This window comes from Molossus molossus, unplaced genomic scaffold (genome assembly GCF_014108415.1).
Source record: "Molossus molossus isolate mMolMol1 unplaced genomic scaffold, mMolMol1.p scaffold_m16_p_15, whole genome shotgun sequence".
Taxonomy (NCBI): Eukaryota; Metazoa; Chordata; class Mammalia; order Chiroptera; family Molossidae; genus Molossus; species Molossus molossus.
This window is the reverse complement of record NW_023425350.1, coordinates 5,442,453-5,468,638: the sequence shown is the minus strand read 5'-3', so window position 1 is coordinate 5,468,638 and position 26,186 is coordinate 5,442,453. Positions and strand designations below refer to the sequence as shown.

Here is a 26,186-nt window from a genome sequence, read left to right as displayed (position 1 = left end):
AAAAAAAAAAAAAAAGATTGGTACACTGTCCAGATGATGACAATAATGAGTTAAAATTGTTCATGGTTTATCACAATGATGCAAGGGACAGAATTTCCCCATTCTGCAGAGAAGGAAACAGCTTTACTTTATGTAACTTGCTCGGGTCCCAGAGCAGGTAAGAGGTGGACGCAGCATTCAAATGCAGGTAAGTCTGTATCCAGTAGGCAACCACCGTGCTACCTCCTGTCGGATTCCCACTACCCACGTGTCTCTGCACAGACTCAAAGTTTTACAATGCAACATGGCAGATCACACATTATAGAAAAAGATGCTTCCGTCTCCAGTGGCAAGGCCAAAATTACCCACTGGGGTACGTTTTAATAGCTTTATTTCCTTTTCCTAAGCTGGAATCTGGTTTGGAAACTGGTCTGCTTGTCCCGGAGGTGTGCCTGTGCTTGCGGTAGGTCTGCGAGCAGCAGACAGCCTCACCCCTCCCATCCCCAGAGGGCACACGCAGTTAAGGCAGGAGTTCGGGTCAGACACAATGACAAGGCTGAGCCCTGAGCCCAGCTCTGTCAGGGGAAACTGTGCCCCTTGCAGTGCTGAAAGGGGTCTCGTTACTTTTTTGTTAACTAAGAAAGGGGGCAAAAAGATTTTACTAGAAAAGTCTAAATATCCGTGGGCGTCATCTCTCCCTCCTTTTATCCTGACCTACCTCGTATGTCTGAAAGTCATCTCTGGAGACAGGTGAGCGACTAGCCAACACCTTCCTACACAGAGCCATTCCTCCCCTCGGCCACCAAGGTTACACAGGTGCCCACCCTGTGCCCAGCCCTGCACTTGGCACCCGATTCCTGTCCTCCAGAAGCCTTAACACCGTAGCTGGCTCAGTGACTGAACAACTGCATATGGACGTCCATCTCCAGCCTTTCTAGGAACTGAAGAATCTGTCTGGGGAGCGAGAGCACCCCACCACAAGGAGCGTTTAAGCCCTTTGCTGTTCAGTTCAGACGGTTGCTCCTCAGGGGCCTGACGAAAACCTGCTTCCCCGGGGTCTCTCCACAGGTCCTTTAAGCCCAGAATTCTCTTCCTCCTGCTCCTGGCTGTCCTGGGGCCATCTGAGGAGAGCTGGGTGGCTGTCCCTTGTGCCCCAACACTCTAGGAAGGCACTGTCACAGCCCAGCCCCATGAGGATGGGGCTACAGTCCCTACCGCAGCCGCTCTCTGAGCGCTTTCCACGGTCTGTGTCTGAAGCCCGAATCTGAGTCTGACCACGCGGAACAGAGACAGAAACACTGTACTGCTGCTGGGGCTGGCCAGATCACGTTCAGATCATTTAGGAAATAAATGCTGGTTTTCATGCAAAGCATTAAAAAAAAACAATTTCTAAGAAATGACAAAAATGATATAATGACTAATAAGACTTCATGAAATGAAGCTGGCGTACACATCGCGTATCTTCCCCTTGTGAGTTATGCTAATGGCAAAGAGGAAGTTTGCTTTCAGGGCACTGCAGATATTTATCAGCTGGCCAGGATGACAAATTACGTTCACGTGGCAACAAAGGGACGTGTAACATAGATGCAGCCGAAGCACAGGAAAGAAAACCAGATGGAAAGTCAAGATACTCGCTCTCCTCCCTACACCTGAGCACACCTGTGGGCGAGTCCCGCCCCACCCGGCCAGCTGTGGATGTGCGAGCCCATCAGCTGCTCCACCCCGAGCTCAACGCCCTCAGGGGAGCTCAGAGAAGCTTCTTCAGCCAGAAAGCAAAGCCGTCCATACCCGTCAGGATGCGGGACTCTCTGGCTCGCCAGGGTTCTTCAGGAGACACTCCGGTCCAAATAGGAAAATTCACTAGTAAAGCTTGAGGTGCTTGAAAAAAGCCTGCAAGTCAGACTAATACTTCCTGACAAAAGTGACGAAGCAGCAAACACAGCTGGCCTTCGAGTCCCTGCCACCAAAGTCCTTTCTGAAGTAAGCAGGTCAGATAAATCCAGAGCTCCTGCTCATCCCAGCTCAGCTCCGAGCGCAGAAGAGGGGGGTGGCCGGCTGCAGGGGATCCTGCAGAAGGAGGGTTGGTGGCAGGTGAGCAGACTGAGCGCATCCAGGACAGAGGGCACTGTCCCCTGACGAAGTGGGTCAAGAAAGTGGGTGCCCAGAACAATCGGACACGCAGGGAGCAGACAGGGCAGGCCTGGGCCCCCACACCGTGGGAGCGCCACACGCTGAAGCCAATCTGTACAGCGGCCGGCACAGGGCAGGCGGACCCCAACCCTGCAAGGTTCCCAGAGGGTGGTGCTGCTAACACTGTCCAGATTAGGTAATGGAGGTCTCCTGACTTCTCACCCACTTGTTACATCAGAAAAGGTCAGCATTTCGTTCCCAAACTGGTAGGATCCCTCTCCAGGGTTCACAGATTGCTGAGAAACACTGGTTTCTTGGCACTGATGCCCAAATTCAAAGCTCTGGCCACAGCCTTCCTAAGCCAGCAGTTTTTGCCGACACCGTCCTCCTGAATGTTAAGGCCGGTCTAGATGGCCTCGGACCAATCCAATAGAAAAATGGACAAAATAAAGAAAGAGTTAACAGAGGATGGAAGAAAGAAAAGGAAGGAAAGAAGGAAGAAGTCCATCTGGTCAATGATATATGAGAAGATATTCAACCCTATCCATAATTTAACACATGCAAATCAAATGAGACCTTTCCGGTGGTCCGAAATCAAAACATCGCAGGGAAAACCCAGGGTTGGTGAGGATGGGGGAAACATGCCCCTCACTGCTGGTGGGGTAACACTCGGCAATCAATGCCTGTCGCTTTCTGCACCTACTAGCACACCCAGCAATGCCACCACTATGAGACCCCTGCACCGTGTTACAGAATGACGGCCCTGATCGGAACAGGGAACATTTAGTAGCAGCTTCAGTATCTATAGGACTCAGGTTGAATGAATTATAGACCAGCCACAGCATATGATGGAATATTATGAGACTGTTAAAAAAGAGAGAGAGAGGGAGCAGTAGCTCCACAAACTAACATGAAAAGGTATAGGTATATATTGAGTGTAAAAAAAAATATTTACAATACGAATCCACTTGTTAAGAATTACATTTACACATATTCTGATATGCACAAAAAATTCTGGACTGATTTTCACGCCAAACAAGGTTCGTTCACAGGCTCGCCCTGGGACCAGGCCGGGGGAGGGAGACCTTCAATTCCCAACATGTATATTTCCACCGTGTTGGTTTCCACGTCAGCTTCACATGTGCATGTATTCAACACAGAACAGAAAACTGACCTGCTCAGTGTCAAGGTCTCCCTGTCACTAAACCTGCTAAGACCCAAGGGGGTCAACTAGGCGGGGGTGGTGTCAGAAAGGTCAGCTGGGTGACCGCTCCGCTCCTCCAGCGTTTTGCAAAGCTCAGATCTTACAAGCCCATGTGATGAGTGTTCTCAGGTCCCTGCCAAGGAGCACAAAAGGCCTGGACAGGGGTCGGGGGATGGAGATGCCTAAACTACCAGGTGGCCAGATCTAGGTCCCGATCCTCCAGCTGTCCTTTCTTCACAGACCAGCGAGAGCCCTCTGTCCAAGTATGTCTTGGTCAAAAAGAATGCCCTGCTTTTGTGGCTTCTGTATGATGCCCACCCGCTCCACCCCACCAGTTCATGGAGGGCGAAATGCCAGCTGGACGGTCAAGTGCGCTGCCTACATACAGCTCAGGGGGTATGAACGCAGGTGGTTGGTGTTCAGATCCCAGCTCCCCCACCGACTAACCTGCAACCACAAGCAAGTTACTAACCTCTCAGCGCCTCAGTTTCAAATCTATCTACAAAACGGGATGATGTTCACGGCAACCACCCTCACTCACAGGACTTTTCCAAGGGCGAGCACAAATAACAGCCAGATGCTAATCCTCCAGGCAAAGGCTGAACTTGGAATTCAGGCTCCTGCCTGACAGTGCCTTGCACATATCAACTATTTGAAATGCACCTCCCCAAAAAGACAGGGGCAAGGAATACTATTGGTTAAAATGAATGCAGACATATTAGAAGGGTATGTTTATATTCCAACAGGGCAGTGATACATTTCCATTTGTCCAAATATCGGAGTCCAAAGGCAACCCCAAATTGGGCAGCACTCTAACATCAAGCCAAGTTCACTGGCAGGAAATTCTCTTGCCAAAGCAAGTTGCCCGAGAGAGAGCCTTGTTGGGCGACGGTGCCCCATTACCCCATGACCTCTATGGTTTGTATCTTTTGTAAACCAATGGGATATGCCTAGTGAGACCCATGAATGCAGAGGGAGCACATGTCTGCAAGGAGAGGGAGGGACTTCCTGGAAACAAGGACCACAGTGTAATGTGCTTGTCCTGTCCCAGAAGCAGCTGGCAAACAGGTGTGTCTCGATGGAAAGGTCTGTGGTCAGCTCCGTGAGCAATGTAAAGAACATCACTCTCAGGAGCAGACAGTCTATACAGAGCCATGACTCTGGTCTAACGGCTTGTGGCTTTTTTCTGGAAAACCCCAGCAATCAGCAACCAGCAAAAAACTATAAGTTGTTGTTGCAAGAATCACAAAAGTTAGTCGTGGGTTGAGAGATGTGGCCGTGATCACCAGTGTGGAAAAGCTCCCTGCTCCTCACCAGATGGGACCCTGTCCATTCACCTCCATACAACTTCTCAGCCGGACGGTGAACATCTTTCCATCTAAAGAACCAAGAGATCCTTCAGCCCCCCCACACACACCTGAACCCTCCAGTTCTCTCATGCGCCCTAAGACCCAGCAGGTTTGCCCTTGCAGCATGCCGTCTTTTCCAGAATGATGAGGGGTTTGTTTTGTGTTTTTTTGGTAACCGAGATCTGGGGCAGTAACTGCACTGTGCAGGGTCCCACAACCAGCTAAGGCCAAACTAAGACTGGAGCCCAAGCCTCAGACTCACTAGTTCAGGGCCCATCTGGGCGCTGTCCAGGCCTGCTCCAAGGCACCTGGCCCTACCCACAACCAGGAATAAAAGCTCCAAGACAAACACCCACGCACAGAAGTGCTTGAAAAACAAATGTTGGCAAGTATGAAGCATTATCACAATAAAAAAGCAAAAAATAAACCCTTCGACCTTCCAACATTTCTGGGGAGAAACGTGTTTATTTCTCGACGTCTATACATTTCCCTCAAATGCTTACTTTAATTCCTAAGACCCAAATTATGGAATGCAAGATTGACAGCAAATTTCACTGCCATAACCCCAATAAAAAAAACCTCTTCAAGCTCATCTTTTCCTGCTATCATGGGGAAACTACTGGGTTCCAAAAACTCTCCGAATTAATAATGCTGCCAACTGTTTTAGTCCACGTTTCCTGTGTAGTGGTCAAAAATAGGGTTGCCATCTGCTTTCTCACGCATTACCCTCCACGCACATTATTCACCAGTCACCTACACTCGAGCGCTATGGCACCTAACGTTCTATCCAAAACATTACTTTTCATCCTACAATTTCTGGGCTTTCCCCAAAATAACACTGTCTGCAGCGGCATCTGATGGAAGGAAGTAGGCCTGGCAATCCTGCGACCACCGTCATCGGGGCACCCAGGCTCCAGGCCGTTCACAGCCTGGCAGCAGCGGTGTGACCTTGGGCACGTCGGTCGACCTCCCTGCGCCTCCGCTTCCTAAACTGCACAGCAGGAACCTTAACCCCTCGAGGCACATTTTCATGCCAGTCCCGGGGAGACCACAGGGGCCGCGCGCTGCAGACAGAACCCCCTCTCCTCTCTGGACCCAGATGGTTCCGCCGTCACGGGACCGGGCCACCAGCCCGCTGCCTCACCCACCCACCCCACCGGTCCGACCTGCCGCTCAAGGTCAGCCCTGCGGGCGCCCCGAAAGCAGAGCCCGAGGATGTTGGGGAGGCCGTCGGGCCCCAGGGCCTCCTCCTCTGCCTCCCTCCCGGAACCACTTCCCGCGACAGGGCCGCGGGGACAGAAGCCGGTGCGCGGGCGTCAGCTCGGCCCGGCGCCCCGGCCCGCTCCGGCCTCGCCGCGCGCCCCAGTCCCGGGCCGCCCGCCGGGGCTGCGGCCCCTCCCTGCACCGCGGCTCGGCTCTGCCGGCTCGGCCGAGGCCCCACGGCGCGGCCGAGGCTGCTACTCACCGAGACGCGCCGCGCGTGGCCGCCTTTGTATGCAAACACCCGGCCGCCGCGCGCTCGCAGTCGGCGCGGCTCCCGGGGGCGGGGCGGGGCTCAGGGGCGGGGCGGGGCCAGGGGCGGGGCCGGCCGGGCCGGAGCGGGTTGGCCCGAGGGGCTTCGCGAGGCTCAGGTCGCTGGCTGCTTTCAGAGCCCGCCTGGCCCAAGGCGGTAGAACCTCCCCCGGAGGAAAGCCGGGTCCGCCAGCCCTTCTTCATCGCCTACCCTAGCTTTCCTGTGGCTGCGGGACCTTGGGCCATGTTTCTGATTTTCCTCCCCGAAGTCACATATTTAATTCAAATGGCTAGGGGGACCTTTACTGACGCTCAGGCTTGTAGAGGGCATACAACTCCGCAGTCAGGGCAGCCGCTGGGCCTGGCTGGATGTCATCTGGGCCGCATTCTTCCCAGCAGTGGGACCTGGGCATGTCCCTTATCCTCTCTGACCCAGGCCTTCACTTTTCAACCATCACGTGTTGGCCATACTGGTGTTTACACTTAGCTTCTTCACACTAGTCCACCTTTATCCTTTATCTGAATGACCAAGTACGCCTGCTTCATTCATTCATTCATTAAGCAAACCGTAGTCACTGAACAGGACAGACAGGTCCCTGCCCCTTTGAAATGTTCATTCCGCAGCAGGAGAAAAGGCAAGGGACAAATAAAAAGCAAGATAATCTCCACTGATGAAATGATTTAGACCATGTGGATGATAAATGGGCTCTGTAATAATACTGAGAACTCCACTGACCACAAGTAACCTCAAGGGGTGATCTGATCATAACTGTCTAACTGGGCAGGTCATGGTGAAAGGTTTATCTTTGCCTTAAGCAAGCCCTGTCTGTTATTTCTTGTGCCATCTAGGCTAACACAGCTTAGAAATGCCATGCCAGAGTAACCCTCTTTTTCAGACACCTCAGAGGCATAATCAGCCTCCTGGGAGCACATAATCTAATTAACATCCTCTGATCCATTTCCTGCCTTGCTTTCTTTCACCTTCATGTCATCTTCTTTACTTCCTTCCTGAATTCCAAACACATAAAAGAAACTGCAAATTTTTCACTCTAGGAGGCATTCTTCTCGGTCTATTGAGATCTTGCTTCCAGGCATAGACTCTGTTTGGCTCAAATAAACTCATAAAAATTCTTTACAGGTTTAGATGTTCTTACATCGGCAATCAGATGGTCAAAGGCAGTCACATGTGAACGGAAAGCCCACATGACAAGAAACACTCAATTCCTACAAAGATGGACAACATAGGCAGAGCTTTCAGTAGAGCAGAAACAGCAAGTGCAAAGGTCCTGAGGCAGCCCTCTGTGGGTCTCTGGAGCCATGCGGTAGCTGGAGGAGTAGCAAGAACCAAACCTTGAGGGTCTTTGGGGCAATTTTAAGAAGTTTAAATATTCCAAGAAGAGTTTTAAGCATGGGAATTATATAATCTAATTTACATTTTTTAAATCACGGACTGTAGGGGACAGGAGTGGAAACTCAGGCAGCTACTGCAGGAAACCAGGGAAGATGGCGGGGCCTCAAACTGATGGGAGGGGTGGAGGTGGTCATGAGAAGTGCAAAGGCTTCAGATTTATTTTGGAGGTAAAACCCTGGACTGGCTGACATATGGGTGGGTGGGGTGCCGCACGATGAGAGAAGGGAGAATCGAGGGTGAAATCTCATATGGGGCAAACCACTGCGGGGCTGTTGCATCTTCGCGGAGATGCAGAAGGAAGAGGGAAGAGGCAGCTTGGAAGGAAATGCAGGAGCAGTTTGGGCGGCTCTAAGGTTGAGATGCTTTTCAGCCACCCTCGAGATGTCGGGAAGGCTTCGGGAGCTCGGGCGGAGGTGGGCTGGCTGGAGTTTGGGGTCATCTGCCTGAGAGGTTCACCCCGGTAATGTGTCTTCTGTCTAGCTGGCCACATGTGAATGCCCTCTGGCCAGTCTTGGGGTAACTCCCATCCAGGCAGCCCGCACCTAGGAAAGCAGGTGAGCCCCTCCCTCACTGGCATTTCAGAGGAGGGGTCCGCACGGGGAGCAGCATTTGTAAGTGAGATCCTTCCACAGCGGTATGTCAGAGACAGAGTGTGGAGTGGAAATGCAGGGCCCCAGGGAGAAAATGCGTATGCTCTCCTCTCCCCTCCACTGCCGCCAGGGAGTGTCTGGCCTTGGGGTCTGCAAGCAAGTTGACCCTATATAAACGGCTTTCTGGAAGCAAAGTCCAACTTGGGGCTGCTTAAGTGAAGCCTTTATTTAAAGTAAATCTTGCCCTGGCCGGTTTGGCTCAGCGGTTAGAGCGTCCACCTTCGGTCCGGAGAGACCCGGGGTCGGTTCCCGCTAAGGACATGTACCTCGGTTGCAGTTTATCCCCGGCCCTGGTTGGTCGTGCGGGTGGCAGCCACTCGATGTGTCCCTTTCACATCGATGTTTCTCTCTCTCTCTCTCTTCCTCTCTCTCCCTCCTACTCTATCTGTGCAAAAAATGGAAAAATGTCCTCAGGTGAGGAAAAATAAAAAAATAAAAAATAAAGTAAATCTTGAATGTATTAAAATGTGGAGACTGGAAGCCTGGAAACAGAAAATCCCGTCCAAAGCACTTACTCTGCAAATGACGAATGTGGGAGCAGAGCGGGGTTGGGGTTCACCCAAAGTCAGCACCGACTAGCAGGGTCCAACTGGCCCCTGAGCAAGTGAGGTCTGATGGCTCCCCAACTTAGCCTGCCACCCCAGGGAAGGCACCTTCCCAGCTGTCACTTCTCAACAGGGCCGGGGGGGGGGGGGGGGGGGGGGCAATTGATCAAGCAATTAGGAGGAAGCACTCACTAGAGCACATTTCACTAAGCTGAATTGGATTCGCCAGAGCCCCAGAACTTCTGATCAGGCCCTGGCTGGAGTCCCCCTGGGAGGGCCCTTGCTGTGTTGGTGGTAACAGCTGTGACTCAGCCTGGATGGCTGAGGTGATCCCCTTGGCCAATTCCAGGACCTGCTGCTTTGGCCCAGCTGGGAAGAGGAGGATCATCAGATGGTAAAACTTGCTCCTGCTGGCTGGAGGAAGAAGGAGGGGCCCTGATGCCAGGGCCAAACAATGCAAGCGGCTTGGGTTCCACAGACTCCGTTTTACCATCTGGAAAGTGTGGGGGGAGGGGGCAGACGCTCACCCCACAGATCCACTTGGAGGATGGAAAAGGCCCTCATGTAAATTACATGGCTTGATTGCGGACCTGAAAGATTTTTAAATTCCAGAACCCCGCACGTTGAGGACTGGCGATTCCCAAAAGGGTTGGTTGAGTGTTTAGCCCAGCTCACTCCTCTCCAGGATGCAACAGGCTGCTGGCCGCCCTCCTGGGAGGGTCACCCAGAGAGCATCGTGTAGCCGAGGATGAGGAAGGCTGGGCAGTGACAATTCCTCTGCACAGGAAGGCGACCAGAGTGATGGAAGCAGCCTATTCTAGCCGGCAACCTCCCCCTTCTAGCCAGTGAGGTCCGAGTTTCCCAGGTTAGCTACCTGCACAATAGACAGGGCTCCGCACGGGGCAGGGGTGGTGAACAGCCCAGGAAACACTGCAGGGAGGTACAGTGAACTGGTCTCCTGACAGCTCTGGGGGTGGCATCGGTGGTCAGTCCTTGGCTTGGCTGGGACTCCTGATGAGGTGACCTCAGCATGGACACTCCCTTGCTGGGGCCTTAAGAATCAGGTGGGAACCAGGGAGTCCCTGGTCCCACCTCATCTCCTCAGTGTGCAGGGCACAGAGCAGCCTGGAAATCCACCCGCAGTGGAGTGAGTCCCCTGGTGGGTGGGAGCGGGCTGACCAAAGCCAGTCTCGTGGGGGAACACGGGTCTGGGAGGCCCTGGCGTCCACGGCGGGGGGGGGGGGACCAGGGAGGGCGAATGTCTGGAGCCAAAGGCCAGAAGGCCCACCCTCAAATTAGGGTGAGGATCCTCGATTAGGGCTGGAGGGAAAGAAGTCACAGAGAGATAAAGGGGAGAGGCTGGCAGTCGGCCACGCCAAGTTCCGGAGGCCACACCTCCCCACTCCGCCCTAAGAGAGACAATAGTTAAATAGATCCTGTACCAGCCCTTGGTCAAACACTGAGCAGAGTGGAAGACACACAGGAAGCACAAACACCGGGCAGCAGAGAAACAGTGAACCCCTGGCTCGGGGCAGAGAGAGCTGCACCCCGGGGCCTGCTGCACCCCGTGGGCCCACACTGTCTCGCTCACGCAGAGAGCAGCCAAGAGCCATCCCTCGCTCAGCCACTCACCCACACGTTCGTTCGTGCCCCATTTGTTGTGTCTGCCCTGTGCCAGGCTCCGTGTGGCGCCTTGGGGCTCCTCGGGGGAGCAGACCCACGTGGCATCTGGACTCGGTGGTGTACACTTGGGGTAGTCATCACGGCCAATCGCACAAATACACAAAACTGCCATCCTGCTCAGCACTGCTGTGAACCGAAGGGGTCCCCTCTGCTGGGGCTCACCTGCTCGACGCCCGAGAAGAGGATCAGCTGAACTTGATGTCCTGAGCAGGGAACAGCGCTGCAGAGCGCTGGTGTGTGCAGGGTTGGAGGAAGGCCCTGGCTGGCCTCCAATCAGGTGATCGGGGAGCAGGGCAAGCCATTGCCTGCCCGGACAACGGCTTCCGGTCTGTGTTCCCCGTTATCAAGAGGGGCTAGGACACCCCTTCTCCTCTGGCCACAGAGGGAAGGTTCTTAATGAGCCAGGCTAGGACAAGAAAGATATTTTTGCTACATTATTACCTGTCCCCTCGTTCTAGTCCACTTCCAGGCCCGCGGGACCCAGTCTCTATAAACCAGCCCACATGCCTTGGAAGGTAGGCCCTTTGGGGTGTATTTCAGATCAGTGTTTCCGGGTTCAGCTTCACAGCATTCATCCTTTCCAGCACTCCCCCAAACCTCCGCCTGCCCCACAGTGAGCACGCGTCTCTTCGTCGCCAGCCCCAGGATTGGCACACACACTATTTGGTGTGGCACGAGCATGTGCCAGTTAGAACAGATGCCAGGCACAGCAGAGCATGTTGCGAGGGGAAAGGGAAGAGGAGAGCAGAGAGGGCAGGAATGAAACTTTCTAATCTTTTCATCGTTGGCAAAGCCAATGTGGGTAGCTTATACTCTACCCACAAAGCAATCATATTTGTATTTAACTGAGAAATGTATCCGCTACGGACCGAAGGTCTGTGTCCCCCTGCTACGCTCACATGTTGAAGCCCTAATTCCCAATGGCATGATGGGGGGCGGGGTCATTAGACTTAGATGAGGTCTTGAAGTTGGAGGGAGCCCACCAGAATCCTGGACTACAGTGCTAAGCACAGCGACCCGGTCTCTGACCTCAGCGAGGGAAGCTGGCTGCAGAATTAACTCGGGTTCCCACAAAGACGACGCCAGGCGACCTGTCACAGCGTCCACGCTCTGGGCCAGCCCCAGGGTAAATTGTTCAGCTACTAGACTTCTCGGCTCATAGACCTTTACCCCCAGTTAAGATAAAATCTAAGATGCTAAATTATATAATAAATTATATAACCCTCTGTCCGCTCAAAACAAACAGGAAAGCAGAAGAGGACTGGATTTGCCGACAAATCGTATCTGTTAACTACAGAATTTTCCCCCAAACTATCAGAGAGACTTTACTTAGAAAGTCAGAGAGGCAGAAGGGAGCATAGGAGAAATGGGCTGGGGAAATGAGTTGCAGAGACAGAGGGCCTGGGAGGTTAGGAGGGAGGAAGGTAAAGGTAACACCTGCCGGGAAGAGCAGAGCAAGAGGAAAGGCATCGGCGTGCTCCTGGGAGGGAGGGCCACTGTTCGCTACGGAATGTATTTATTTACCTAGTTACTTGTAGATAGAGTGGGAGGGAGGAAGGGGGAGAGAGAGAGAGAAACATCGATGTGAGAGAGACACATCAGTTGGTTGCTTCGCAAACGACCTGGACTGGGGCTGGGGATCGACCCTGCAACCCAGGCAAGTGCCCTTGACTGGGGATCGAACCTGTGACCCTTCGGTCCGGAGGCCCAAGGCTCTAAGTGCTGAGCCCAACAGGCCAGGACCCCTACAGAATTCAAATGCCACTTGCTAATAGCCACCCACACTGACTTCTGCTCCTTGTCTGAGCCTAGATACCATCTCTTCATCATGGACCTAGAAGCTGGAGTTGGTGGAGGAAAGTAACTCTACACTCTGAGACTTCAAGTCAAGATCTCATCCCCTCTTGTTCTTAGAATAAATGAAATCATTCTAGAATTGGACATGCTCACCCACCCCTCACATTCCAAAGCGGTGTTTCCCAAGAACACTTGTCACATATTAGAATTACCTGGGAAACTGTCAGACGCTCCAGGCCCAGACTGTGCCCGCATCAGTTAACCACAGTCCCTGGGGGTGGGACCCAGGCACCGGGACACTGCAACATTCCCCTTGAGCTTTCAATGCACAGTCACGTTTAAGAACCAGTATTCTGAGAGCCCACTCCCTTCGTGCTGGGCCCTGACGGCCGCCACTCCCTCTTTCAAAGCCCACCCTCTCCTGCCCCAGCCCCCATGCCAAGGGCCAACAGATCGTTTCTATTTCTTCTAAATGTCCATGTCACGGAACCCATACAAGACAGCTCAAATTGAGTGTGTGTGAGTGTGCATGTGTGTGTGAGTGTGCATGTGTGTGTGAGTGTGCGTGTGTGTGAGTGTGCGTGTGTAAGTGTGTGTGTGAGTGTGCGTGTGTGAGTGTGCGTGTGTGTGTGAGGGTGTGTGTGCAAGTGTGCGTGTGTGTGTGAGTGTGTGTGAGTGTGTGAGTGTGTGAATGGAACGTGCTATATGGAAAGAAGCCAGGAATTCCAGAAATGGGCCTTGGACTATGGAGGCTTTCCCTCTCACGCCCTCCCCCCTCTGTTAGCTCCGCCCCCTCTCTTTCTCCCAGGTTCTCCTCCCTCATCAGTCACAGCCCATCATGTACCCCCCCCCACCTTCCACTTCACTCCCTTAACTCCAGAATTTCCAAAGAAACCAGATTGCTTGACCCGCGCCGTCGTCTCAGCCCACCATCTGTAAGCTAGAGGTCGCTGACACATCCTAGGAATGGCTTCCTTCGGGGCACTTCCCATCCTTGGTCCAGAGCTTCCCAATTCTGCCACAGCCTCTTTAGCTCCGCCTGGTGTGCCCCGGCCGGCCACACTGCAGGGGACGGACCCCTGAGCCGACCTGGCCCCTCCCTTCAAGGCCTCCGCAAGTCGGTCAAATACCAGCAGACCCGATAGAAGGAGAGAGCAGAGAGGTCGGTGGAGGAGCAGGAGACGGGCCGGCCTGCCTGGGGGCACCAGGGGCAGCAGCTCCCAGACGGAACCACTTGGACCCCAGCTTCACGTCTTGCTAGTTATGTGATCTAAGGGAAGGGACGTTTGACCTCTCTGACCCTCCGTTTCCTTTTCTACTAAGCTGGGGTGGAAATATCTTCTCACCCCAGGGCTGTTTGAAGGAACGAAGGATTTGAAGCACTTAGTGTAAAGTCTGACACAACGTACAAGTCCTACGGCGACAACAGCAGTGGCGATGATGGTTGCTCACCACGAACACTGAGCAGCCTGATGACACACACAGTATCAGGTTTGGGCTTTCGGGATGGAGAAGGCTCGACAGGTGAAGTGTGCGGGAAGAGGTGTTCTGAGCAGAAGGACCAGCACCCGGAAACGCACAGTAAATGCGTGCGGGGAACCACGAGATGTCAGCGCAGGGGGCTCGGATGTGGGGTTGACCCTGGTTTGAAGGCAGAAATAAATTACATTCTTCTTCTCTCACCCACAGTGCCCCAGGAGGTCTCAGAAGCCACGGAATGATTGACGACTTGATTGTGAAGTTGAGTTAGCGCAGGAAGGAACTAACCACTTAGGAGCATTAAAATCAATCTCCCGGATTAAAGTAGATGTTCCCTCATACTGAGGAGAGTTCAATTCAATTTCCTCGAACCCAAAGCAGAGCACTGATACCACACGTGAGTGCAACGACATGCACCTACGAGCGTCACCGAAGATGAGGGCAGCCTCCCTTCCTTTGGTGTCCCGGGGACACTTGCTCAGGAGACTTCGGGCCTGTCTCTCCAGCCCTGCCCCCCCGTCCTGTGGAAGGAACTGCACAGCTGTCACTCAGCTGGCCCTTCTGGTGTCAGGGTCAATGCAAACCAAGGAATAATCCAACCTTCCCTGGTGCAGCGAGGGAAAGGGATTGCCTGCCCCTTCTCCCTCAGAGCCCTTACTGCAGAACTTACATTAATACATTCTTCCTCTGCCCCTTCTGAGGTGTCAGCAAACCTTATTCAAAGCTAAATAAACCTCTGGACACCTGGACACCCCAGAAAGGGTTCGAGGGCCCGGAAGCCACGTGTACGAAATGCAAGCAGCCAGGCAGATGGTGCCCGATCTCCGGGCTCCTGGGAGGACAGGCGCTGACCTGGGCGGGTGCTGTGTCCTGTCATATGGAAACCAGAAGTTTCACTTTTCCTTTGGATGAAGGCCATAGGCTAACACAGACGGCACCCCTCGACTGGGTGGACCGAGGTGAGGTGTGCGTGACACACGAGCGACTCCTCTAACTTGAGGAATGGTTGTCATTTAATTTGAGAGCATGTGGGCAGGGGCTGCATCGGCCTGGCTACATAGGGGCGAGGCGTCTCTGTCTCTGTAACCTGGCATGTGGGCAGGCCGTGTGGGCTCGCGGGGGGCTTCTGCAATGGTCTAGACGTCAGTGATGGGGTCAAGCGATGGCTGGGAGTTGACTGGCATGGAGAACAGAGGAAGGGACAACCCATTTGCAAAGGTGGCGGTGCCTGAGTCCATGAACATGGGTAGCCCCGGCAGGGACACAGCCCATCCCCACACAGGCCCAGGTGAGAGGCAGGCAGTGCCGCGGGCCCGGTCCTACCCCCTCTGGGGAAGGAGAGCCCTGGCGAGCTCCCCACCGGCCGGTCCTCCCTGGGGTGAGGAGAGCGGAGCGCCCATTCGTTCCACAGGCAGGAGGCCAGGGGATCCGGGGAGAAGAGCGTGCTGCGGGGCTTCCGCTCACGGTCTCCCAGCCAGGACCCATTGGGCATCTGTCTACACCAGCTGGCTGTTCTGAGACGTCTCGGACAACTACCCGTTCCCAATTCAGAGGAAAAACGCACTATCTTAAAATCTCGAAGAAGACACCATCACGTGACCAGTCGCTCTGGGCAATACGAAGACCTCGGCTGTGGGGCCCCCACAAAGGGAGAGAGGCAGGGCCAGGAGGGGCGGGAGCCAAAGGCAAACCTCACCTACTTCACAAAGGTGCTGAGGGCTCCCGGGGTCCTGGCTGGGGAATCGAAGTTCCTGTCCCTCCTGCCTGTTGTCCTTCTAGCAGGAATCCGACTCTGGACATTCCTGACAAGGCGCCCGCGTGCAGAGGTCCTGCAAGTACACAGCGTCACATGCCGGTGCACGCCCACAGGCCGTGCCTGTGCATTTCCCACGGGCGTAGGATAGAATGTGGGGAGGGAAAAGTATCTGCATAGATTAGAAGTTTACAAATATGAACCATGGTTTACCAGTCTTTTTTTTTTTTTTTGGTACATGCCCCTAGCGGGAACCGAAAACAGGACTCTCTGGTCCGCAGGCCTCTGCGCCAACCGCTGAGCCAAACCGGCCAGGGTGCTTTACCCTTCTTCAAAGAACTCCACAAGGAGACCATCAGTTACTCTTACTAGGTGAGGAGAGCAAACCAGTTGACAGAAGATAGAATCAAAACTCCAAGAGTTATGTGATGGGGCTCTAGTGTCCCCAGATCTCAGTCACTGGTGCCAATCTTCAGCGAGTTCTGTGCCTGAGAAGCGGCACGTGGAGAAGCTATTGAGGTCCAGTTACACGCCCCCTCCCCGCCTGACAGTCACCTTAGCAGCTGGAAGAAAGTGTGGCGTCCCACATCTGGAGGGCATGTTGGCAGGACCCCACTGAGCTTCCATGGACTTTAAGTGGAGGTCTGCAGGCAGGTTTTCCTCTTTCTCCTGGTTCTCTGTTTCTCAGCAGCCTCGTCCCCCACTTATCGGCCATTGCTAGGATAGGCATGGTGGGCTCCCATGACCCCCGCCTTGCCCCTCTCCCCGGCCTCCTGATCTTGTCCGTCAACCCACCCTCTCCCCTCCCATTCTCTCCCCTCAGTCATCCTTCCGTCCACGCCCTCGGCAGCGGGTCCAGGAGACGCTCATTGTTGGGTGGCAGGGGTCTGATGATCCCCCTGGGATTATGATGTCAGCCCCGGCGCTGTGCAGGGCTGCTGGGTGGAGCTGGTCTGAGAGCAGCTCTGGATGCGGAAGAGCCCGATCGATACCGGGCCCTGCGAAGCTTGGAGCACGGCCTGGCCAAAGCCTTCCCTGAAAGCGGATTTTGCCTTCCTGGTTTCTGAAGCCACAGCAAGCTAACTGGAAGGAACTTCTAATTCAGGAAGCTGCGCTCCAACAAGCTGATGAAATGTTGAAGGAGGAAATTACCTTATCTGTTTTTTGTTTTATTTATTTTTTTTGTATGTGCCCCCAGCGGGAGCCAAACCAGGGACTCTCTGGTCCACAGGCCAATGCTCCAACCGCTGAGCCAAACGGGTCAGGGCATCTTATCTATTTTTTACAAAGCATGGGAAAGTGGTGTTATCTACCAAGTCTACTATTAAAATATGTCTGTAATAGATGTTGCAAAAAAAAAAAAAGCATCAACTCCAAGAAAGGTAAGCTGTATAGGAGCTCTTTGAAATGCCCAAGTTACGGGCAAAAATGATGAATCAGTACAGGATACAATTGTTGAATTATTGTTCCATCAACTAAAAAGAGTTTAAACAGTGATGAAAGTGAAAAATTACAGCATCAGAATGGAATCCGATAAAATACGACAAGGCTGCCCTACAACCACGGGAGTCTTTGCTCGGGTGTGACCCTGGGAGCCGAAACTTCTGACTGAATAGCAAGGAACAGCCTGCCTGAGCCCAGTCTTTATAGATGCTTAGGGTTAGAGTGCGCTCTCTCCTCATAAGCCATTTCCTTGGCATGACCAGCATGCCTGCCGTCAAATGTTACACAGCAGAGCGGAAGGTGAAAATTGGTGACGTCAGTGAACGAACCACGGGCGTTCCCACGCTTTAGGAAGACGCGCCGTGAGGACCAGCCCTCCAAGTCCCAGACAGACAAAACTGCTTACCCCGCCCCGTGTCTTCTCTGGATGGTGCTTCTGAATCTTGATGACAAAGTCACATACGTATGAAAGAAGTTCTGATAAGGGAGATGATTTTTGGGGGGGTAGATTTGCACTCGCTGCGGAGTCTAACGTGAAAGGCTGGGCAGTGGTTTCTAGCATCTGCCCGGCATTTGTGCGTGGCCCCGTTGACTTGCCGTCACGCCACGCAGCACCTTTCGGCGGATCAGGTGCGAATCGAGCCCTTTCAGCCTAGGAGAAGGAGCTGGGAGCCGCAGCCCTGCAATATCAGCAGATCGTTTCACTGAACGCGAGGCCCCTCTGTGGTCTCTCCAGATCATGACAACCCTCCTCGCCAAGATGGAGGGGCTCAAAAATATGCACTTGCTCCTTAAGTCAGGAGTCTCCTCTTCGAAAGTACAGTATTGAGACCAGAAGGGGTGTGGCTGAGCCGGCGTGCTCAGTGGGCCGGGAGAGTCCAGCTTACATGGCACCTGCCAACCGCAGTAGAACGAGATCCCAGACCTTTGCATGCCCCCCGCCCTGGAGCCCTGGGTTGCAGATACACCTCTGTTCGCCTGAATGACAGGAAGCCCTTTTTCCTGGTCTCTGCAGATCAGACCACACTCACAAAACCGCATTCGTGACAGCCGCTGTCCCTACGCCCTCAAACAGGTCCTGTCGGCAGCACACGTCTGAGAGGCCGTGGCCCGGCAGTAAGGTTGCTCTAAGTCTAACTGCCACAGCTGTTCAGCCTGCAGGAGAAAACCCAGCGTAGGGAGCAGGAAGTGGAGACCAGTGCCCCGGAGCAAGGGCTGCCACGCAGCGGCAGGATTACATGTCTGATTCCCAGGGATCTGAGCAGGAAAGTCGGTGCACTGCTGCTCACTGTACAAAGGACCCCACGAGAGTAAGGCCTGGGCAGGGACCGTCTGGGCTGTGTCTGCAGCCTGGAGCTCCCAGCCAGACCCCTGGTTGGAAAAGGATGTGGACGGTCCTGAACACGAGCAGCCAGTGAAGCTCGATTCCCTCCTGAATCAGTCCCTCAAGGAACCAGTTCTCCCCTGTCTGTCTTCCAGGGTGAACTGCTGTATCCTTGGCAAAACTCATTTGAGAATTCTGGGTCCAGGCACAGCCCCCACTCCCCGCCCTCCACCTGCAACAGCCCACGGGAACAGTGTGGAGACGGTCAGGCTGGCTCAGAACACGACCGCCTGCTTCTGCGGTCCCTGGGCTGAATTAGCTGCTGTCCCCAACCCGCCATGATTATCTTGTCCTAGGAAACTTCCACTTGGACAGAGAAGGCAACAGGGCTTCTGCCCGAGAGGACAGAAGGGACAGGAGAATTCTGGGAGGAAACGGGTTCCAAAGATACTTCTGAGTTTCGGGTCTGCCCCTGCGCCAGACCCCAGGTTCTGTCTATCAGGTAACCCAAGTCCCCAGGGGAAAGCAACTGTCCCTGTTCTCCACACTAAATGTGACCTGGGTCTCAGCCAAACTCTGTGGGTGTTTTCTCCCAGAACAGTGAGGACATAAGCCCAGTGAAATATTGCACAGGTCTTTCTGGAAGCTGGGGTGTCCTAGATGGTTTAGTTCTGGGGACCAGGAGACTGGTTTGGGGCTGTGCTCTGTTGCTCCTGAGACCCTGGACATGTCACCTCAAGACCTCGGTCTCCACAGTGCAAAGTGAGTGGGGACGGGGATCATCAGCTCGGACCTGCCACTTCCGTGTCTGCGATGTGCTTCGTGGGTACAGACCTCCTGCCCTGTCACCCTGCCCGCTGCCCTCCGACACACACGCAGCGTGGCGACGGTCAGTCCCGTGCCCGGGACACCCTGGGCATCTCCAATCATTTCAAAGCACACGGAGGTGGTTTCAGGAGAAGGAGTTAATGTGAATTCACTTTAAAAACCAGATAACCTGCCACCCAATCCTCTGTGCTCTGTCCTCTTCCCTGGGGGAGGTCTGGGCACTGCTGACCTAATCAGAGGAAATTCGGAGCAGAGTGCAGCATACTCAAGACAAAGAATCCACTGGGAGTTTCTTACTGTCAAAGGGGAGGGGAGGAGGGAAGGAGGGAGGCCGGAAGTGAGGGGTGGGCAGACAAGGATTTAGGCCTGTCCCAACACTACTCAGTTTGAATTCTCGAATCCTTTAAAGTATCAAATTCACCACAGTACCTTCTTGTTCAGTCAAGCCACAGGGTCCTCAAGAGACCCAGAGACAGATGGACCAGCCAGAGAGCATCAGAATGAGGGAGCATTGCTCTGACCTACACCCCTTACCCCATCCCCGCTTATCCAGCATCAAATACCTGGCACATTATGTCAGGTACCACTGCTGCCCTGGCTCCTCCATTTCTTCCGGCAGCCTAAGCTGGAGCCGCAATGGATCACTTTCATGTCTTTATGCTTGCCCTGTCCCCTCTACCCCAGGGCCTTTGCACATGCTGTCCCCGCTATGCGGAACCTTCTCCCTCCTTCACCTGGGTAACTGCTGCTCATTCTTCAGCCTTAGTTCAAGCATCACTAACCTCCCCAACGATGTCGATTCTCCACATTAGACATTCTCACTGTTCTACATATCTTTTATCCCAAGTATTAAAGTAAAATGTTCCACTTGTGTATGCAATTATTGAAAAACCCTTCCCCAGAAGACAGACTCTGCAGGAAGGGAAAGACTATTTCTGTTTAAGCATCTAGCACAGTGCCTGGCACTTAGTAGGTGCTCCATAAATATTTTTAAGTGAATGACTAAGTACTATATCATGGGCTGTAATGGCTGGTTGCAAAAAAAATGTATTCACAGTAGTAAAAATAATAAAAAATAAACTATAATATACTCATCCTAATAAAAAGGAACAAACGAAGCACATACTGGTGTTAAAAATGTCAGTGTCCTTATCATGACTGAAGCAGGAAGGATGTCCCAAAGAGTGAACTCATTTATGCAACAAGCCATTTCTGAACACGTAACTGTGTGCAAGGTACAGCGGTGGTGACTGAGTAAGAGACGCCTCTGTCCTCAGAGAGGTCAAGGTCTAGTAGACAGACAGTGTCCCCAGCAAGAGAAAACAAGGACAGGTGCGTCACCACAAGAAGCCACCAGGGTGGGAGTGGGGACTGGTAAATGGGGAGAAGGAGACTATATACTGCATTGATACATTCATACAATATTCCTTTTTGCTTTTTCATTTTAAACACATAACGCTTTATTTTTCTATATATTTTTTTTCCATAGGAATAAGCACTAAACTCTGATAAAAGGAAGTCTCAGGGATGAGAACGTGGAAGAGCTGGAGGTCGGTGACCCGAGTCTGAGCCTGTACCGTGTCCTCTCAGGCCGGGGGGCAAGGGGTGTCCCCCTCAGTCCAGACTCAGCCAGGGCTCCACACACTGACGTCTGCAGTTGTAGAAACAACACTTCTTGGCCCGCCTGCAACCTTTATCGCTCCGGCACGCAGGTAACATCGTGAAAGGGCAGTACAGCGAGAACTCGGGGCAGAATCCGGGCTTGCTCACAGCCTTGGCGGAGCCGGGCGGCGCCGCGTGGGCGCAGAGGAGGAAGACCACGGCGAGGACAGGCAGGCCGCTCGGCTCCATGTTGCAGAAGCGCGTCCGCACACTGCTTCTGCTCACAAACGAGAAAGGGGCCTTGGGGGATCGGTGTGCAACCCGAGGATTCGGTGAACAGGAAATGACCCTTCTCCATGCGGTTCCCATGAAATGACCCTTCTCCACGCGGTTCTATGAAATGACCCTTCTCCACGCGGTTCCCGTGAAATGACCCTTCTCCACACGGTTCTATGAAATGACCCTTCTCCACGCGGTTCTATGAAATGACCCTTCTCCACATGGTTCTATGAAATGACCCTTCTCCATATGGTTCCCGTGAAATGACCCTTCACGCGGTTCTATGAAATGACCCTTCTCCAAGCAGTTCCCGTGAAATGACCCTTCTCCACACGGTTCTATGAAATGACCCTTCTCCATCCGGTTCTCATGACAGGACCCTTCTCCATACGGTCTCGCTAAGTGCATTGCTGTTGTGTATGTTTGTGCTGCTGCCCACCATGAACCCATGCCAGACAAGTGTGGGGCTGTTACGATTCATGTTTTAGACCAAAGCAAGTGGCAGGATAGGAGCCTGTCATCGGTCACCTATTCAACAGCTCCACGAACAATTCTGGACAAACCAACCCCGGGGCAGATGGCTGGCAGCGCAGAACAGACGAGTGTGCACTTGCTTCCCCCCTCCTTCCAGATACCCTAGAAAATGTCGAGGACACTTCCCAACCTCAGAGCTCACACAGAAGGGCCATCCTCCGTGGAAACGGTGGTGAATAACATCTGGAAGCTGAGTGCAAAGGGGCGGGCTGAGTGAAGATGTAACGCAGAGCGAGCTGTGACCTGGGATACTGGCCGAGGGGCCGCGGCCCCTTTCTGTGCGCGAGCTGTGGGGTGGGAAAGACACAGCCAAGGAGTAGGGACCTGTCTCTCCTAATAAGGAAAAAGAAAAGCAAACAGAACGTCCGGGGAAAACACACCTCCCCCGAGGAGAACGCCCTGTACAGAAAGGCAGAGTCTGAACACGGAGCAAGTGTTCACAGAACACAGGAACGGTGAGATGATACATAAAGGGCCGAGTGTAAGAACGGAGCAGGCGAGGGCCTGGGAGGCTCTGTGAGAATCGCTGCACTCTCCTTGGGCAGAGGTTAGTCCGTAGGATAATGTGTAAGGAACATCCGGACACAGACTGGGGCGAGGAAGAGGAAGCTGGCTTTACCTCTCAGCCACTGTTTCCAAGTTGATTTTCTGGAAACCAGACCCGTGAATCACTTTGATTAAAAAAAAAAAAGTTCAAAAATAAACAAAAATCTAGACAAATGCTCACTTCCTCCCCCTCCAGAAGTGTGCTTCCCTCCAAGAAGACTACATTTTAAATCCAGTCCTTCGTCACACCGAATGACGACAAGAAATAAGTAAAAGACGGTTTCAAGTAGCAGGGCCAGGAGCGTCTGGAATTCTGGGAATTGTTGCTCGTATTAGAAATGTTGCCATCGGAGCACAGGGTGGCCAATGGGGGGGCGTCTCCAAGTACACGCTGCTCTGGACACAACAGGACAGAAGACCAGGCTTAATGTCACAAACTGTACCCACGTCTTGACTAGCGAGATTGGTTAAGGGGTTCGGGCGAACATTTTATCGCGTGCCCGTCCCTCCAGAAGTCAAGGTCTTCTGCCTTGAATGAACCTGGGCACGTGTACAGGGAAAGGGGCAGGTGTGGTGGTGAGGGTGTATTTCTTTAGGGTTCTGCATTCCATGACCAGATCCTTCCGTCCGAAAGCCAGACCTCCCAGAGAAGCCTTACCCACAGAATCCATCGCTGGCCTCTCTGTACTAACGAGCCCGCGTGTAACGCCTCCTCTGTGGCACATTCACAGAGCGCTGTCCCTCTGGCTTGGTATATATACCCCATCTCCTCTACTGGTTGGTGAGCCCTTCAAGGAAAGACCAACCGTGGCACACTCATCCCTGAATCCCGGTCCCTAACACATTTGCAAAGTAATCAGGAGAGTCCAGCCGGTGTGGCTCAGTGGTTGAGCGTCGACCCTGCACCAAGAGGTCGCCAGTTCAATTCCCGGTCAGGGCACATGCCCAGATTGTGGGCCCGATCCCCAGTGGGGGGCGTGCAGGAGGCGGCCAGTAGATGTTCTCTCTCATCGATGTTTCTCTCTCTCTCTTCCTCTCACTTTCTCTCTCTCTCAAATCAATAAGAAAAACAAATTTTTTTAAGTAATTAGGAGAGAGACAGGACAGAGAGAGAGGCAGAGACAGAGGGAGGGTCTGAGCCCTACTTCTGCCCTGTTCTACTTCCCTGTTCTGTTTTATTTCCCCTTTACTTTTGGTTTGCTCGTCGCTAAGCATTTTCGGAATTTATGACCCTACCTTGTAAGCATAACAGCATAAAAATGATCAAATACTTTTACAGAAGGATTTTGCCTGGAGACCCACCTGCATGCCCTTGCCCACCTCTCTATGCCAAGCACTGTCCCTGTGTGACTTGGCCCCCTTCAGTGACACGGCTCCCCAGCGGACCCACACACAGACCTCGCCCCTCGGCTCCAGACCACACATCCGCCTCCCTGCTGGACACCTCCACTCGGGTGGTCCACGGGCACGTCAGACTCAACCAGACCAACGTGAACGGCTGTCCCGTCTCTAGCCTCCCCCCCCCCATGACCATGCTCCCACGGCTGCAGATCTCATTGGCATCACCTGCTGAATGTCCTTCCATGTCACCCCTCTACTCCCTGGAGGATGAAGTCCAAGGTCCTTAGGGAGGTGGTCAAGGCGCCCTGGTCATCAGCAACCTGCTTCCTCCTCCTCGTCCACGTCCACCTCCCACGTGTCCCAGTTCCCCACAAGTACCCTGCTTTCTTACCGCCACACCTGCCTACCGTAGGCCTCTTTCCAGACTCTGCCTGACACCTTCTTTCTCTGCATTTTTCTGGAATTGCTTCTGACCCTCCCACCCCACCCAAGCTGAGTTCCACGTGTTGAACCGCGAGCCCTGCGTGTCTGGGACGGCGTGAGCTCCCGGCTACCAGGAGGATCTGAATGAGCCCAGGGAAGCCAGCTCACTCGTTCAGTCACACACTCTAAGTGGCAGGGCTGGGACCAGAACTTTGGACCCCTGACCCGTTCTCCTGCGTAGACAGTAAGGATTGTCTGTCATCTCGCCCTTGAAACTTCCTACTTGGCCAGTCCTCTCTGTGGCTTCCTGTCTTGTCGCCAGATGACCTCTCTGAAGGGCCCGGGACAGGTGCACAGCAGAGGCCCGGTCTTGCCTCCCCTCCTGCCTCGCTTGACCCCATAGCCACTGGGCCAGAGGCCGGGGCTGGTGACCTGGGGGCCCTGTGCCCGTGCCCCCACTCCCGCCCCGGTCTGGAGAATGGGGGCTTGGCCATGGGAAGCAGCCTCAGACGCCCTCACCAGAGAGGGGCTCACTTACTGGGACTTTCTGCCCCTTCTCTCCTCCATGGCTCCCCCACTTCAGGCTCAACAGCCACTAACTGCCGGCTGGTCAGCATTCCTGGCCTCTGATTGGGCCCTGGCCCTGCCAATCCCCTTGGATACAGAGTCCGGGGCCAGGCCTTCCTCAGCGGCCTGCTCCGTTCACCAGCAGGGCCTGGGTTCATCTCCGGGCAGAAGGCCTCTCTGGCCAGCACTGCCCTAGGCCAGGAGCCCCACTCTGCTCCAGAGCCCCCCTCAGACCGAGCTCTTCGGAGGGAGGCTGCGTGTTGCTCCTTTAGTTCTGTATCCTCGAGGCTTAGGACAGGCCGCAGAGGGACTGATGAGTGTCCAGGCCTTATCACTTCTTCCCTGGACCGTCCTGAGGTCCATTCTCGAACCTCTCCACCCCCAGACTTGCACCTCACAGCTCTTCTCCACGGGCCAGCACCTCGGGTGGAAGGCGTATGGGGTACAGCCAGTGTAGGATGTTGCTGACGCTGGAAGTCTAGCCCCAGGGCCAGGTGCGTGCCCTCAGGAAAGGAACTGGACCTGCGGGCTGGGACCACCGCCGAGGCTCCAGCAAATATCCCCCCCAAACAGTGAAGGCTCAGAAGGCAGATCGGCGAGGAGGGTCTAGAAGCTGGAACAGGGGTGAGGGGTGGGCGTGGCCCTCTGGCTGCTGACCTTGGAGTTTAGGGAGATGCCAAAAGACAGCGTCCGGGGGCAAAGCAGAGATCAAAGCACTAAGCACCATCTCAGACACCATCTGAAGGGCCGGGCTAAGGCTTGGGGACCAGGCACAGGGCATTGAGACAGGTAGGAAGGAGCAATGGGTACAGGAGAAAGAGGCAGGATCTGCCGAAAGACCTCGAGGGGCTGTGGGCAGCTGCAAGTACCTCATCAGACACAGGTGACCCTATCTGGCAAGACAACAACGTCGTGAGCACTGACACGAACCTTTCCTGTTGGCACTAGGGGGCCACTGACTGCTGTTTCCTCAGGGAGACGACAACCTCATACCCATGCCCGGGGGAGGCTGGATTGCAGGGAGGGGCCATTAGAAACTAACAAAACATTCTTAGCCCCATCCAGGCGATCAGACCTTGAGAAAAGTGCTACAGGGCAACTCTGCAGCACCTCTGACTGCGGGGTCCTGGGCTGGCGCGTGCCTCTGCCCGTGGCAATACACCACCGTCCGTCAGAGAGAACGGCCTCTCGAGTGAAATGTAAAAGTATAGTTAGGACACCACCGCGGCTTCACTCACGTTAATGTTTGAAGACCACACATTTCGAATCCAGCCGGGGTCTCTCATGATTGGAATCTGAAAAACAAAAACATTAGGAATCAATGCATGAACACGCTCTCGAATTTGATAGCGGTAATGAAAGCAGAACCTTGTGGATACACGACTTCCACGTCAGCCCCTGCGGAATATCGCAGCCTGCCGCAAAAAATCCGGCAAGTTGGATATAGATGTTCTGAACTGCCCAACTCAGATTCCGCGGGGCGCCAGCAGCCACGCCCGCCCACACTCACGGGGCACAACAGTTGCACTGACTTCACACTCGCGAGGTGGGCTGGCAAGACTGGGAGCAGTTGACGTTCACAATACTTGGATTTGGTCCTGATTAAAACCAACGTTTCAAATCAAATACCAAATACCTCCCAGTGAGGCAGAAGTGGGTTTGCAATTGTGAGTACATGAGACACAGTTTCTTCGTGGATTATTTATTGTATTATTCCCCATGCGAACAGCTGTAAACCTACTTTTGCCCCACCCTGGACTGCGGTTGGAGCGATGCTGCTGGCCCCTCCGAGAGTGTGGTTTGATTC

At 53.8% G+C, this 26,186-nt stretch overlaps 1 protein-coding gene across 2 annotated transcripts in view; it reads right to left on the bottom strand.

Annotated features, from left to right (window-relative positions):
• The window catches only part of LPIN1 (lipin 1), a 110,127-nt gene that overhangs the window by 64,590 nt on the left and 19,351 nt on the right, over window positions 1–26,186 (bottom strand). Inside the window, exon 2 of one of the 2 annotated variants that reach the window (XM_036262754.1) lies at window positions 25,618–25,674. In XM_036262754.1, coding sequence (XP_036118647.1) covers window positions 25,618–25,674 — 57 coding nt within the window. Of the gene's footprint in view, window positions 1–6,127; window positions 6,173–25,617; window positions 25,675–26,186 lie in introns of those variants that run through there. The other variant, XM_036262755.1, reaches the window with a different exon arrangement.